General features: G+C 36.9%; 1 protein-coding gene across 16 annotated transcripts in view; it reads right to left on the bottom strand.

The window, feature by feature from the left end:
- Positions 1-4,943: 4,943 nt before the first annotated feature.
- Positions 4,944-14,554, bottom strand: part of abi3bpb (ABI family, member 3 (NESH) binding protein b) — a 37,208-nt gene continuing 27,597 nt past the window's right edge. For 11 of the 16 annotated variants that reach the window (XM_040006568.1, XM_040006571.1, XM_040006569.1 and 8 more), the window contains 11 exons: positions 13,269-13,355; positions 11,700-11,768; positions 11,465-11,590; positions 10,876-10,965; positions 10,507-10,716; positions 10,244-10,349; positions 9,058-9,137; positions 7,796-7,825; positions 7,551-7,709; positions 7,342-7,464; positions 4,944-6,672 (listed from right to left, as the gene is read on the bottom strand). In XM_040006568.1, the coding sequence (XP_039862502.1) occupies positions 6,557-6,672; positions 7,342-7,464; positions 7,551-7,709; positions 7,796-7,825; positions 9,058-9,137; positions 10,244-10,349; positions 10,507-10,716; positions 10,876-10,965; positions 11,465-11,590; positions 11,700-11,768; positions 13,269-13,355 (1,196 nt within the window). In that variant the 3' untranslated portion in view covers positions 4,944-6,556. The remainder of the gene's footprint in view (positions 6,673-7,341; positions 7,465-7,550; positions 7,710-7,795; positions 7,826-9,057; positions 9,138-10,243; positions 10,350-10,506; positions 10,717-10,875; positions 10,966-11,464; positions 11,591-11,699; positions 11,769-13,268; positions 13,356-14,554) is intronic. The other 5 variants (XM_040006572.1, XM_040006579.1, XM_040006580.1 and 2 more) reach the window with 1 other exon arrangement.

Here is a 14,554-nt window from a genome sequence, read left to right as displayed (position 1 = left end):
GAGTTTGTGATGAAAATGCTCCTTTGTCCTAACAATTCTGAACACTCGTAGGGGAAAAATCCAAAGGGCTTCAACCACAAGGTCACTGAAATATTACAAAACAGAGTATCCAATTTACAGAAGCAAAAAATAGCAACATAACTAACGACACAAAATAACTCGATAACAATGCAAAAAAAAGTATCAGATAGTGAAAGGTAAAAACAGAACAAAAACGATAGCAAAAAGCACCAACATGAAAAAAAATGATGAAAAACACAAAAAACTAGCCTCACTTATATAAAAAACACATCCACTGGCTTGGTACACAAACCACAGCAGGTCAAGCGCTGTCTTTCTAAACGCAGAAAGCAACATCACAACAAATAAAAACAATGCAATATAACACTTATAAACAAGAAAATATGATACAGCCCATGTCAATATCAACAAAGCTACATGCATCAACATTCTCAATAACATCTATGACATGAAAAATTGCAAGAGAACATTCAAAGTTTGAAAGTAACAACACAAACGGTAACAAAAAGAAATCAACAAAGAAACTACACAAAGGAATAAAGTGACAAATTGCAAAAGCAAAACAATGAAAAGCAAATTTATTAAAAAAGCAACAAAATGTAACAGCACAACTTAAAGTTAAAACGTAAATACAGTAAAAGACAACATTGCGAAAAACAGCAACAAGACACGAAACAACAGCAACACAACCACAACAGCCAAGAATCAGAAGCCTCAAATGTCAAAAAGTAACAAGCAAGAAAAATAGCAACATCACGACAAAACACGACAAATGGAAGCAATAAATGATTATAACCCAATGAACAGTAACAACAAATAGAAAAGCAATAAAACAGCTACACAAATACAGGAAAACAATGCAAAACGCAGCAAGCAATAACCAATGAACGGCAACAATGCAAATGATAATAACGTGATGAAAGGAACAAATAACAACACAAGAAAAAGGAACAACAAACAGCAAGAATCACTGAACAGCAGTAAACATAACAAAAATCATCATCAACACAGGAAACAGCAACAATCAAAAGCAACAAATAAACAGCAACAAGCAACACAAGGAAAAGTTTATTGTTGCATTTTGGTACCAGACTGATTCAGATTAAAGAAACTGTGCAGCTGTTGACATGTTGACCAACCTCTACAACGTGTCGTGAATGACAAACTCTCCCACGGTTTTTTTCTGCTTCGGCCTCTCTGAACCAGGCATTACCTCACCAACCAGTTGTCCCATTTGTCATTAGTGATCCAGAGAGAGCGTTCATGTCTTACATCACAAGGTGGAATTGCAGCAGACCTGACATGGTGCTCTTATTCTGACGAGACTTCCTGCTCTGATTTTTTTTTCTCTCCTCCTCGTTCATGGTGAACAAACCTCCACTTTTCTGGTCACAGAGTTGAGAAGTCGTCACCATTTTCCCTTCTTTGGTGGTTTCAGAACTGGAAAACTGATGTAATCTGTCACATCACTGCTAGTGTTTCTAACTGGAATTGCGGTTGAATTTGTGACACTGGGGGATGAGGGGGTTTGTGGGTAATATGAGGATGGATGATCTGAGAAGGGGCTAAAAACACAATATGATCCCCTAAAAATGTTCTCGTCCCTCACTTTAATGACTTCAGTGTGGAGTCTGCAGCTGCGTCCAACCAGACCTCAGTCATTTTTCCAAATTTAAAGACGTCTTCTCTTAGGTTCACTTTCTCTAAGACGACCATTGAACCTGTGAAGAACGGCAACACTCAGTACAGTTTTTCGCTCTTGGGCTTTTTGCAGTTTCTCTGAACATTGCACAGTTTGACCTTGGGGTGAATTTCTTGTGATATCCATTCGTTTTCTGGGAAGTTTGGCAGCTGCCTTGAATGTTTTTGATTTGTAAATATTTTTTTTTTCATTGTAGAATGATAGACTTCAGATTCCTTGGAAATAGCCTCATAACCCTTCCCAGACTGATGGGCAACAGTTGCTCCCCTTAATTCATTGCTGATGTATTTTCTCTTTGGCACCGTGTTAACACACACCTGAAGGTTCCAGACCCGCAAACTGAAAAAAACTTCTGCTTTTCATCAAGTGCATTCAAATCAGCATCATGTGGCTGCTACTTACCCTTTAAATTCCCATGGAAACACTGAGGTATAGTTAGTTTTTCACAGGACTGCAAGGTATTTTGAAATGATCAAAATTGGCATTTTGACCACTGCTGTGTTATTTTTTCAGAAAAAAAGTAATCACATTTGTAAGAGGGCTTTTAAGTAACGTCAGCATGCTTGGTTATCTTATCTTAGCTCTAATATGTACCTGGAGTAGATATACAGAAACCTTTGGCAAGTTCTGAATTTTACTTGCTTATTTAGACATAGGTATTGATATAGACTATTGTCTTTGAGTATAGTGATCAAACTTAATCACCAGACTGAAATGCTACAGGTTGATAAGCTCATTTCAAGAAGTTGCTTAAGCAGAAAATTAATGTCTAAGATTCTTTAAACTTGTTTGATCATCTTCAAAAGGCAAAAATTTAATCTTGTCTGTGACTAAAGGTGGATTTCAGTGCTTGTGTGAACTGAAATTTTTTTAGAACAGATTTTTATTTGTGTTAACATTAAGTGGCGTTTACTCCCCCCTTACAGTCACAAGCGTTTACTTTGATACTCACCAACTTCTAATTTTCAGCTGTAAAGAGGCTGGAGCTGAGAAATTGAACACAGCTGAAGAGAAACACTTCCTTTCCATCCTGTCTGACTCTCTGATTAATCCCTGTGAGCATTTCCCAATTTAAACATAATGGATGTGACTGTTGTTGATATTTTCATCTCTCATCTTCAACGAAACACATTTCCTGTGTCCTGAGTTAGGAAATATGGGTTAAATTTATTATTTTACTTCAACCGATTAGTGATCTTTACAGGATGTACCCTGCCTCTCACTCTATGACAGCTGGGATAGTCTCCAGATCTCGACAACTCTGAATTAGGTATTGATTAATTCAATTAATAGTAGTTAAGAAAATAGAAAAACATAATAAGGTTCTGTTCTAGGTAATAAACTGATAAAGCTTTATGCATGTGGAGGGTAAATAAAGACACTTTTTTTTAAAAAGGACTCAAAAGTTCTTTATTGTTAAAAATCAATATAGAAACAAATGTATGTAGAAAAACATCAACAGCAATACATTCTTATTTTTCCTTACAAAGCACTCCTCTGTTTTAAATGATCCCTGCTTTATAATAATGGACTTTATAAATGAAGGCGGTCAGGATTGCAGCTGGAAGGTAAAGGCACAGTACACTGCTTTATTGTCAGGAAACAGCATCTAAGCAGGACTGTGCAACACTGTGTGGAAGAATCAGAAAACACCCCGCTAATGCTGTATTATATCACTGCTCTCTACTGTCCCTGCCTCCATCACTCCACCATATATTATTAGTGTGACAGTAGGTAAGTTTGAGGCTGGTGGAAGGACAGGAAGTTAACGGCAGCCTTAAGTATTATAAAGATAGATTAGCAATTTAGTTAATGGCCTGCAAATGGCCTGCATTTGTATAGCGCTTTTTAATAGCCCTAATCTGCGACTTTCATTACTGCACTTCTCAGATACCACAGTCATGTAATCTGTTTCCTGCCAGTGAGAACATTTACATTACAACACACACTGCAACTAATTGAACGGGTACCTAGTCTGCTCATTTTCAGCACTCTGCTTCTTTTCTTGGCTCTACTAGAGTAGCTTTGCATGATTCACAGTTCAAATAAAAATCGATACTTATATTTGCCCTTCATAAAGCCCTCCTTTTAATGAACCCCTCAGTTCATTAAGTGAGTTGTTAAGCATTTCTAACAACTCCATTCCCCCTTCTTTCTTCTGATTGGCCAACATTTGGAAGCCTGTTGACAGAGTTATACTGTCTGGTATTGGTTGTACTGACTACTCAGAGTAGTTTGAAAGCTGAGCTTTTGGCTTAGAATGATTACTTGAACCTCATTCTTTGAAACCTGGTGACTCGTAATATTAACATTCAGCATCTTAATGTTATATTCATATGACAGGTAAGAAAATGCAGACTAGGTGCCCTTAAAGAAATGTCCATTTGAAGACACATAGAAAGGCAGATGATGGCACTCCATTACTTTTTCTAACTTAGTTGCCATCTCTGGATGTTGGTTAAGTAAACAGCACGTTTAATGGAGATATTTCTGGATTTGCTAGCCATCAGAACATCATTAGAACATTTCAGCCACATTATAGTTATCTATTACTGTTTTCTTACTAATGTTGTTATTATGATCAGATTTTGTCTCAGACATTTTTTTGTTCATTGGGTCATTAAATTTGTTTTGATGAAACTTTACATTCGTTAAAAATTGTTAAAAATGGTATCTTTCAATTTCAGTTATTAATGCCTTTCTTATGTGTTGCTAAAAATATCACAAACAATACAACAGGATTTATTTTCATGCATAATTTCCATAAGAAGATATATACAAACCCTTTAAAGACTGAAATGTCTGAGTTCTGAGCCAGATGGCTCATTGTTCCCGCAACTATCTGATTGTGACAAATAGTGTAAGTAAATAAAACTGGTGTCTGAGGTTTCCTTTGAAGACTGCATACAGGCTGGTTGTCTAGCTACTCAAGGAAACAGATACTCATAGCATTCCTGATCTAGCTATCGCTGCCCCTACTATAGGCTTTCGTCTCACAGACCTATAGACTGCTTGCTAGGGAAAATATTTTAAGAGTGTTTGCAAGCATGTTGGTATCTTCCATACTAATCTATAGGTCCTGTAGGCTTTTGGAGCAGCACCTACTTTGTTACCAGGTTCAGCCAGTGACATCCAGCAACCACTCTCCAATATTTTTCCCTAGTAACTGGTGGTTGCCATGTGATGGGTTGCTAGGCCTGCATGACTGGGTCTGTTGTTGAGCTTGAAAAACCACCGGGGCAACTATGGCTCCAGTGAGTTAATTTGGTAAAATACATAAAGAGACTGTATTTAGGGAAATGTTTTATGTGATTAACCAGGCATCAGATGGCAATTAGTTTCCATCTATAAGACCAGTTAACAAGTTAATTTCCCATTTGAATATTTTAACCCTACCTAACTAGAAATAAAATCTTTAAACGTAATTTGGTTATTAAAATGTAAATAATTCTGCTTTTGACTTGCAATCAGGCAGCAATATTAGTTTCCCACCATGCTCTAGCACGAGGAAGGACAAAGAAGAGCATATTATAGTACCATTTGGGTGTTTTTTTCCCTTTTGTTTTTTTGGTCATGGTGAGAGAAATGCATCTGCAAAAATGTACTGAAAAAAAAATACATTCTCTCCATATACATATAAATACATTTCTGCTGTGCAAAATGCAAGTGTAGAAGCCTCTCACCGAAGCTCAGCGTTCAGTCAACACATCCAACGTATTGACATGTAAAGCATGAATTTTAGGCATTTCACCTAAAAATGTAGTATAAAGCACCAAAACTCAGGCCAGCTTGATATTTACTTTAAAGGACAATGATAAAAAGCTGCAGCTCTTTCTCCATTAATAGATCAGTTAATGGATGATCAATTAATTGTTTGTCTATTTTCAAGTAAAACATTTGCTGCTTCTTAAATATAAGAATTACATGACAGTAAGCTAAATATGTGTTTCAGAAATTGGATGGGCTATTTTTTACTTTTTTATTTTTGATGACTAATTTGGCTAATCAAAAATAACTGGCAGATTAATTAATTAATAATGAAAATTAATTACAGAACAGCAGATTCACAAAGCTGGATTAGTTACCTACAATGCTAACTTAGTTCCCGAAAAATATCACCGTACTGTATTTTTGGGGCACCTTTCAGAGCAGAAAGTACATTATTTGGTATTTATATTATCAAATACATTATTTACTTTTAATGTTTAAAATAGGTTTCTTATTGCTGATATCCAGTAAATTTATCACTCATGATGCTGTCTATATTCTCCACACTAACTAGTGAAGCATTGGTTAAAGACTGGTGATATGGGTGACTGCCAGTTGCCGATGGATGAATGTGAAGCAGGATGGTATCTTTTAAAACCTCTCACTTGAATTAATTTTTTTGGCATTTCTAAAAAAAAAAAAAAAAAAAAAAAAAAAAAAACCTCCTGTGAATTCCCATCTGTGGCCCTCATGAAGCAATGCAATCAAAGACTTTTTGATAAATAACATCTCACAAGTTATGAAAATAGTAATCCAGGGAGCCAGCTTCCCATTATTTCAACACAAAATAAAATATATCTAGCATGAGTCAGAGAAACGATACCTCTATGAATCTTCATGTTCTAACATCACTTTAGCCTTGCTGCTAGATAAATATTAAAAATGAGGCATGGTTGCTATATCATTTATGATGAATGCTCTCTCCTTACAAAGTCCCTGACAAGTATATCCTGTACATTTTTACAGCACTGAGTAACATGGTTGAGAGAATTCAGAGGCATGGCTTAGCCATCCAAGCTTTGGCAACAAATCCCATCATAGGCCTCTGTGAGGATGACTGTTCGTCTACCATTTGCCAGGAATGGGTGTTCCACACTCATACCATGAGACGTAGTTGACATGAGAATGTCCTCCTATTTCTCCAAAGTGGACAGGTTCTTGACGCAATGCTCTGAAGAAACCTGGACAAAAAAGAACAATACGTGATGAGGAACACATTTTAAATCTGATACATTCAATCTAATTTGTATCAAAGCATCCGATTAAGAGCAGCAGAATTTCCTATTTATTGTAATAAAAATGTACAGACATCTAATACTAAATAAATGATTGTGATTCTAAAGGAAACGGAAAAACTAAAAGATTCTAAAATGTCCTCTCTGGTTTCTGAACTCTTATTCTAGATGGGCATCAAAGACAATGACAATGAAGTGGGTGTCACACTGGATTTAAATATAATGTTTTACATTTGTCTGTTATGTCTCACCCCAACCGGTCGCAGCAGATGGCCGCCCCTCCCTGAGCCTGGTTTTGCTGGAGGTTTTTTCCAGTTAAAAGGGAGTTTTTCTTTCCCAATGTTGCCAAAGTGCTATAATTGTTGTTGGGTTTTTCTCTGTATGTATTATTGTAGGGTCTAGCTTACAATAAAAAGGGCCTTGAGGTGACTTTTGTTGTGATTTGGTGCTGTATAAATAAAATTGAATTGAATTGAAATGACATGTAAGTACAGGTATAACTAATTTCTATTTTTTAAGACAAATCATGCAGTATACTGGATCTTAATGTCCAAAAAATGCATGCTCACTAAGGAGCTCAGGAAAAATTCAGGAAAACTGAAATAAAGCTTATACCTTGTCTGGATGGGAGCTGGTCAGCTCTGAGCTGTCTGCCCGTTCGCCCATCCAGGAATGAGTCAACGAACTGACAGTGATCCTCACCAAAGCCAGTCTGATCTCCAATATTGTAGAATTTACCTATAAGGGGAAATATAGAGAAACAGATCAGATCTGGGATCAGTTTCCCTGTTAAAGTGGGCAATAAATTCAGCATTTGTACTTACCGTTGAGTGTTTCACTCAGGTAGATCTTGTACCTAAGTGAGTTGCAAAGCTGTACACCAACAAACTTGCGGTACCAGGTCCTCTTCACATACTGTTTGCCATGGCAGTCAGAGTATGAGTCTGTCTTGAAGGGGAACTGAGTCCAGATAGCATCTTTTCCTGTACAGAAAAATAAATATAACTTTGTACCTTTAAACAAAGGCTTTTCTTATAACCATGTGGACATAAGGTGGATGTTAATTTACCTGAAACGTTCTCACTCACTCTGGGGTCCGCTAAGGAAAGAATAACAACAGGGTCTTAACAGCTTATATAAAGAAAGCATAACTGATACTGCACATTGATGCAGGAGTGCCTTCTTATAACGTGAGCAGCAACCTTCATCATCATCTACAGGGAGTGCAGAATTATTAGGCAAATGAGTATTTTGTCCACATCATCCTCTTCATGCATATTGTCTTACTCCAAGCTGTATAGGCTCGAAAGCCTACTACCAATTAAGCATATTAGGTGATGTGCATCTCTGTAATGAGAAGGGGTGTGGTCTAATGACATCAACACCCTATATCAGGTGTGCATAATTATTAGGCAACGTCCTTTCCTTTGGCAAAATGGGTCAAAAGAAGCACTTGACAGGCTCAGAAAAGTCAAAAATAGTGAGCTATCTTGCAGAGGGATGCAGCAGTCTCAAAATTGCAAAGCTTCTGAAGCGTGATCATCGAACAATCAAGCGTTTCATTCAAAATAGTCAACAGGGTCGCAAGAACCATGTGGAAAAACCAAGGCACAAAATAACTGCCCATGAACTGAGAAAAGTCAAGCGTGCAGCTGCCAAGATGCCACTTGCCACCAGTTTGGCCATATTTCAGAGCTGCAACATCACTGGAGTGCCCAAAAGCACAAGGTGTGCAATATTCAGAGACATGGCCAAGGTAAGAAAGGCTGAAAGACGACCACCACTGAACAAGACACACAAGCTGAAACGTCAAGACTGGGCCAAGAAATATCTCAAGACTGACTTAATTATTTCTCTGTGTTTGAAATATAGGATATCAATTCACTCGTGCAATGTTTGAAAAAATCAATATCCTGGATGTCAGCATTTAAAAAACAACTAAATCAATGACTTGTTAGTAATTCTATCAGTAAAGTCCAGTTATGGATGACTGCATAACTGATTAATTGTATTTTGCAGGCAATCAGGAGTGAAGTCTCAAGTCTCACATTATGATAAATTTCTAGCAGGAAATTACCTTTATGCAATAGCGGTAATTAATTATACATCTGCAATGAGTTGCAATTCCTGCTAAGTGAATTTGAAATGGGCAGAAACAGTAGCTGCCGCTGAGGGTGAACATTAGTCTTAACTGATGAGCGGAAAGTTTGGAGCATTTCTACTTGTTGTTTAAAACATTTGAAGTCACGGAGAGGTCCTGGAGTTTCAGTTTGACTGCAACTGCTTTGGCTTGTGCATTCTCTAAAGACAGGCAGTTGAGCAGGAATGTACCTGACTCTGTGTTGAAGGTCACTGGTTCACTGGGAGGACCTGAGCCCAGCTCATTCCTTGGCTTCACCTTGAACTCGTAACTAAAAAATGGGGGGAAATATAGCATTACAATAATACATAATCAGGAATAGAGTCATAACTTTTTCAAAGATGACACAGCAAACTCAGATGCCACAAAGTACAAGAAAATGTACTTAGGTATGAACTATATTGCAAAATCTTTTTAAGAACTATAATTTATCAAAGTAAAGTAGAAAATAAAATAAAGACATCAGCTCAGCCCAAAACAGTTAAAGTACCAATATATTCTAATACTACATTTCTCTAGATAGACTACCTTAATTTTTTATTGATTATACACTTTTAAGGAATTATTAACAAATTACTTTGAAGCTACTTGTTAATAATGGTGATTTTACTGTAACAAAGGATTTCTCCTTAACCATTTCCTCTAGGTCACTAAAAAAACAATACAACAACTATTGTTTTCTGTTCTTTTATACTGTATCAAAGTTACACAACTGACTGTTAAAACAGGTTTTATAAGCTTGGACAGTCACAAACATCATGCAACCCGTGCATGACAGTGAAAACCATGACCTCTGCTCACAGCTCTTTATTTTCATATGGTTTTACTGGAGTCCAGACTTGCAATGGGCCAGACTTAATTTCTAACCACCTTCCTTCACACCAAATAGCTTTCCCACATCGCGGCTCGTTAAAGCGTCAGCAAGCGTAACAGATGCTCTGCTTATTTTACTGGGCTCAACTGACTTGGACTGTTTGAACAGCTGAATGAAATGGCTGCAACGCCAACCAGCAGATGTTCAGTCAGATCTGAGTTGCAGAAACACTTAACATCCAGAGATTAATATGTATAAACCTGCTTTATTGTAATGAACTGGTTTGGTTTGGAGTGTTTTCACATTTTTCATGTCTTCTCTTTCTTCTGTGTAGCCGACAAATTGACTGGTTCTCTTGGCTACACAGCAAATCAATCTCATAACATGAAATCATGGTAAATAAATCTGCAGATAACCCCTGATGCTAGGCTGTGAAAATTTGCACATGGTACACAAGGCTGGTCGATTTCCAATCTCAAATTCTACAATTTAGAAATTGACTTTGACTTCAACTTCATGAAAAGTAAAGTTGAAGAAAGAAAACTAATTTAGGTAGAACTTACCTGCTCTCAGGTTTGAGGTTCTCTACGGCAGTGTGAGTCTGGTTTGTAGTCAGGATAGAAACCTGTTCTCCATCTGGGCCTTTAGCAGTGGAGATGACTTCGTACTCTGAGAAGAGGATGACAGAATTAGGACATGACCAACAGAATCGTGATAGAACACAGCTAAAACCACCATAGGAGTGTTATAGGTTAGTCACCAAAGAGTTTCAATTTCATTCAGTTTTTTGTTGGGCTGCTGCAATAAAAATTCAGCTAATAAGTACCAGTGGTTTCATTGTCAGTCTTCTCCCAGTCCAAGATGATGAAAGATGGGCATCCCTCCACTGTCACCACAGTGAGGTTGGAGGGTGGAGTCTTTGGTGGTGATGTCACATTTGTCTCACTGGGTTCATCTTCGGGAAAGTAGTTGAGGGAAGAGGTAATAGAGCAAGGCTCATCTGGTTTCTTTCCAGTTTTGTAGATGACATGAGGTGCTGTAGAAAGAGAACATGAATGTAAAGCATAAGTATCACTGGGGTTTGAGGTTCACTTTGTATATGTAATTGGAGCTGGAACAAAAAATGCTTGTTTTGATGTCTGTATCGCTATATGGTAAAACCCAATGTCCTGCTAAAGTGACCATTTCAGCTTACCTACGTAACGTTTTTTGCCCATGGCGTCAATCTCAGAGGATGGCTGTGATTTAAAAAGATCTGACTCCTCCCATGACTCCTGTCGAGGTGCTGAAAGAAGAAACACAACACAAATTGTCTAATTTCAAGAATAAACCTTCTGGAACAAAATGACCTTCCTTCTATGTGCAACATTTTTTGTAAACAAAGCAAAATATTACAAGAAGGTATGTCTACTTCTTGTAAGCTGGTTTGTGATATTTTGTGCATATTGTGCATGTCCATGAAAATATTTTTTTCTTTGTTTTGTTTTTGTGGGTTTCTTTTGGGAGTGAGTATATAGTTAAAAAATATTATATTTTCCAAAAGCTTTATTCAAAGAAAGCAGTGACTGACATGAAAACTTTTAAAGTGCCCAGCAAGGCCCCATTTGGCAGCATATTGTAAATAGACTTCATGTTCAATCATTGGTCACATGCATTTGGTTAAACTAGCAAAACATTTCAAAATAAGCAGGAGAAATTTGTCTTAAATTGCAGTATGCATGTGGTAAACTGGACGAAACTGGGCTGATGACTACTACTTGATTGCCAAGTGGAAATCTTTGTACCAGTAGTAGTTGGTGTTGCAGTTGTGGTCTGTTTCCGTTCTTGTTTGATCGGCTTGGCGGTCACTGCTGGTACTTTGGGTTTCAGGACAGGCAGTTTATCATTCTGTTTGAAGTTGTTAACTTTGTCTGATGGAAAATATGTAAACAAAAACAGTTCAACCTTCAGAAAACTATAAATGTTGCAGTTAAACAAGGGTGTAGACAAAGTTCATTGTTTTTCTTATTGAGTTCCTACCCGTTTCTCCAGGTTTTCCAACCAAATTTGGCTTCTTTTTGATCTGTATGGCTGGACGAGCAGGAGATCCTGAAAGAAACAAAAACATTATCTTGTTACAACCACCTTATCAGCCTTTATTTTACTGTCCTGATCTAAACCATCTCTGCACTTGTGACTTTTTGTATTAAAGGGTCTCTTTCATGTACAATCATTTCAAATTTATTTTACTACTATTCATATAAAGTGCTCCAATAATTTTCTAAAGTATTACATGATGGGAATGTCTCTGTTTTAGATCAGATTCAGGCTTGTTCTGTAGTCTGTGGACAGTATTGCTTTACATAAGGCCACATGACACCATGACACCATGCACAATGTAAAGCTTTAACAGCCAATTTGGATCTATTTTCTAGCCAGGTGCTATATTTTTTCAGCTAAGGTAGAACTCCCTACCCATTTCCAAATGCCAAATGAACCTTAAAACATGAACAATTCCTTGTAATCCCACAAGATCTTTTGTGTTTTTCTGACTAAAGTCCAGAACCTGCAGCCAATTACACCCCACCCCTGCCCGCTTTCCTCTTATTTAAGCAGAAGCCAAATTCTTCACAATCAAGGAATTGACTCGGATCCAAAACTAAATAGAATAAATGCAAAGCCAGGAACATGAAAGATGATGGAGTCCTGAAACATGTTAGCTCGTAACATGAAACAACACAGATGCATTCCTTTCAATCAGTTGCATGTAAATATGTATGATGGGCTGCCTGTATGAATGTTTGCTGTTGTTTGACATGAAGTTTGGTTAAAATTGTTTAAGCTTCATAGAGATATTTTGCTTACTTGGATAAACCTTGTATTATTCTTGGACATAAATTAGGAGGCTTGTCAAGAAACCACAAGAGGTACAGTGTTCTCAAAGGATCATTATATTGGAAGGTCAGAGTGGAAACTGTGCTATAATTATAGCCTATGTTCAGAAATGCCTCATGATTACAATACAGAACTAGAATAAATAAATATTGGTATGATTTTTTTCACACAAATAATTCTAAAATAAAAAGCAAACAGAGGTTTCCACATTCTGATGAAAACTGTCCAATGCACGCCATGCTGTCCTGGTTCGCGTGAGGGTTTTCTAAACACGGCATCTCTGCAGCAAGATGTCTGAAGCTCATCGCACTCGCAATCAGGCAAGAAGCACAAGCTGAAGCATTTGGACCCTGGACAGAAATTTTTTAAAATAATACCAAAGGTCCAGTCGAGATGCCAGGTTCATCACAGGCTAATTAGAAACAGTCTCCTCCTTTAATTTCTGTGGTGAGAAAAAGCGCAAAGCTCTGCAAAGTGAGGTTCTGTAAAAGTAAGCTAACGATCAGGGGAGCGCATACTTTCCAAAGCCTTTGGCCAAAACTTTCAAGCTGACGGCCAGTATTTTCCTTCATGGTCCTTCTAAAGATTTGTTTCTGGACATGTAACACCACCAAACCATGCAGTCTTAACAATGTAGAGCAACTGGAGCGGCAGTCAGCACACGGCATGGGCAAGTTTTGGGTGCAGACAAATGAAATTCATGCCGTTACCAACCATAAACCCACTCTTCTGTCGTGGGACCCGAACGACCAAACACTTCAGGGAGTTCAGACTTCTTTTCCTCCAGCAATGAGTTGTTCACTGCAGCAGGAGAGGCACTGCGATTAAAACTGGAGTTTGTATTCAATACTGAAATAAAGCTCTGAGATGCCTTGGCCATTTTTCGGTTTTGCATTTTTAAGTTTCTGTCAAAAAGTCATAGATCAGTGGTTTCTGGGTGTTAACATACAAAAGACAAAACATCAAAACTAGAAAACTGATGACACCAAAACCAGCTCATGCATACTGGACAGGAAGACCATGCCCACCATGACACCATGCACAATGTAAATCATTAACTGTATAATTCACTATAAGCTTTTGTAAACTGTGATCTGACCGGGTTTCAATTGTCAGATGGGTTCTGAGGGTGGCCTAACTCATAATACAACTGAATCTAAAGTGAAAGTTCTCATAACCCATATCACCCTCTTTTTTTAGCTGCTTATGAAAGACTTCAAATTCTATTGAATTTTCTGATGCTTGAAAGTCACTGCAGAGAGTTTAACCTCTGCTGAAGGTATTACTAGAATAACTTCTATACACTTAAAAACACTTTTGCTGGTACAAAATATATATATATATATATATATATATATATATATATATATATATATATATATATACACATATATATATATATATATATATATATATATATACATATATATATATATATATATATATATATATATATATATATATATATATATATATATATATATATATATATGCTTATTCTCCTAAAAAAAAACAAATGAAAAAAAAAAGTTTTCTAATATTTTTCTTTCATTGGTACGTTAGTTCCTATTCCAAATAAATATTGCAGCCAGTTTGTGCCAACAACTTGTTAAGCCTATTAAAGTAATTGTTGGAGCAAAAGGACTATTTTCTTTCCTAGTTGGGTTGGAAACTACTCCAAATCATCAGAAAGTAAACCAAACACTACAAATAAAATAATGGTATTAAGTTTGAGAGAGAGCCCATATAGCAACTATTATAACTACTACTATATCAATGTACAGAGTAAAGCTCAACAAGTGTAGACAGGTCTGAGCCAGCGATAACACCACTACACCAGCTCTCATTAACTAAGTTACATTTTAGAAGCATTACTTTAACTAAAAGAGTAACAACACTCCTAATAACATTGATGCCTTATATGTATATTTTTAGATATTTCTCTATAAACTTAAAACGTCAGTTTCAGAAAAAGGATTCGAATCAATTTGTAGCTCTTG

This window comes from Simochromis diagramma, unplaced genomic scaffold (genome assembly GCF_900408965.1).
Source record: "Simochromis diagramma unplaced genomic scaffold, fSimDia1.1 OVJJ01000518.1, whole genome shotgun sequence".
Lineage (NCBI taxonomy): Eukaryota > Metazoa > Chordata > Actinopteri > Cichliformes > Cichlidae > Simochromis > Simochromis diagramma.
Note: the sequence above shows the minus strand (reverse complement) of the source record. Positions and strands in the feature narration are given on the sequence as shown.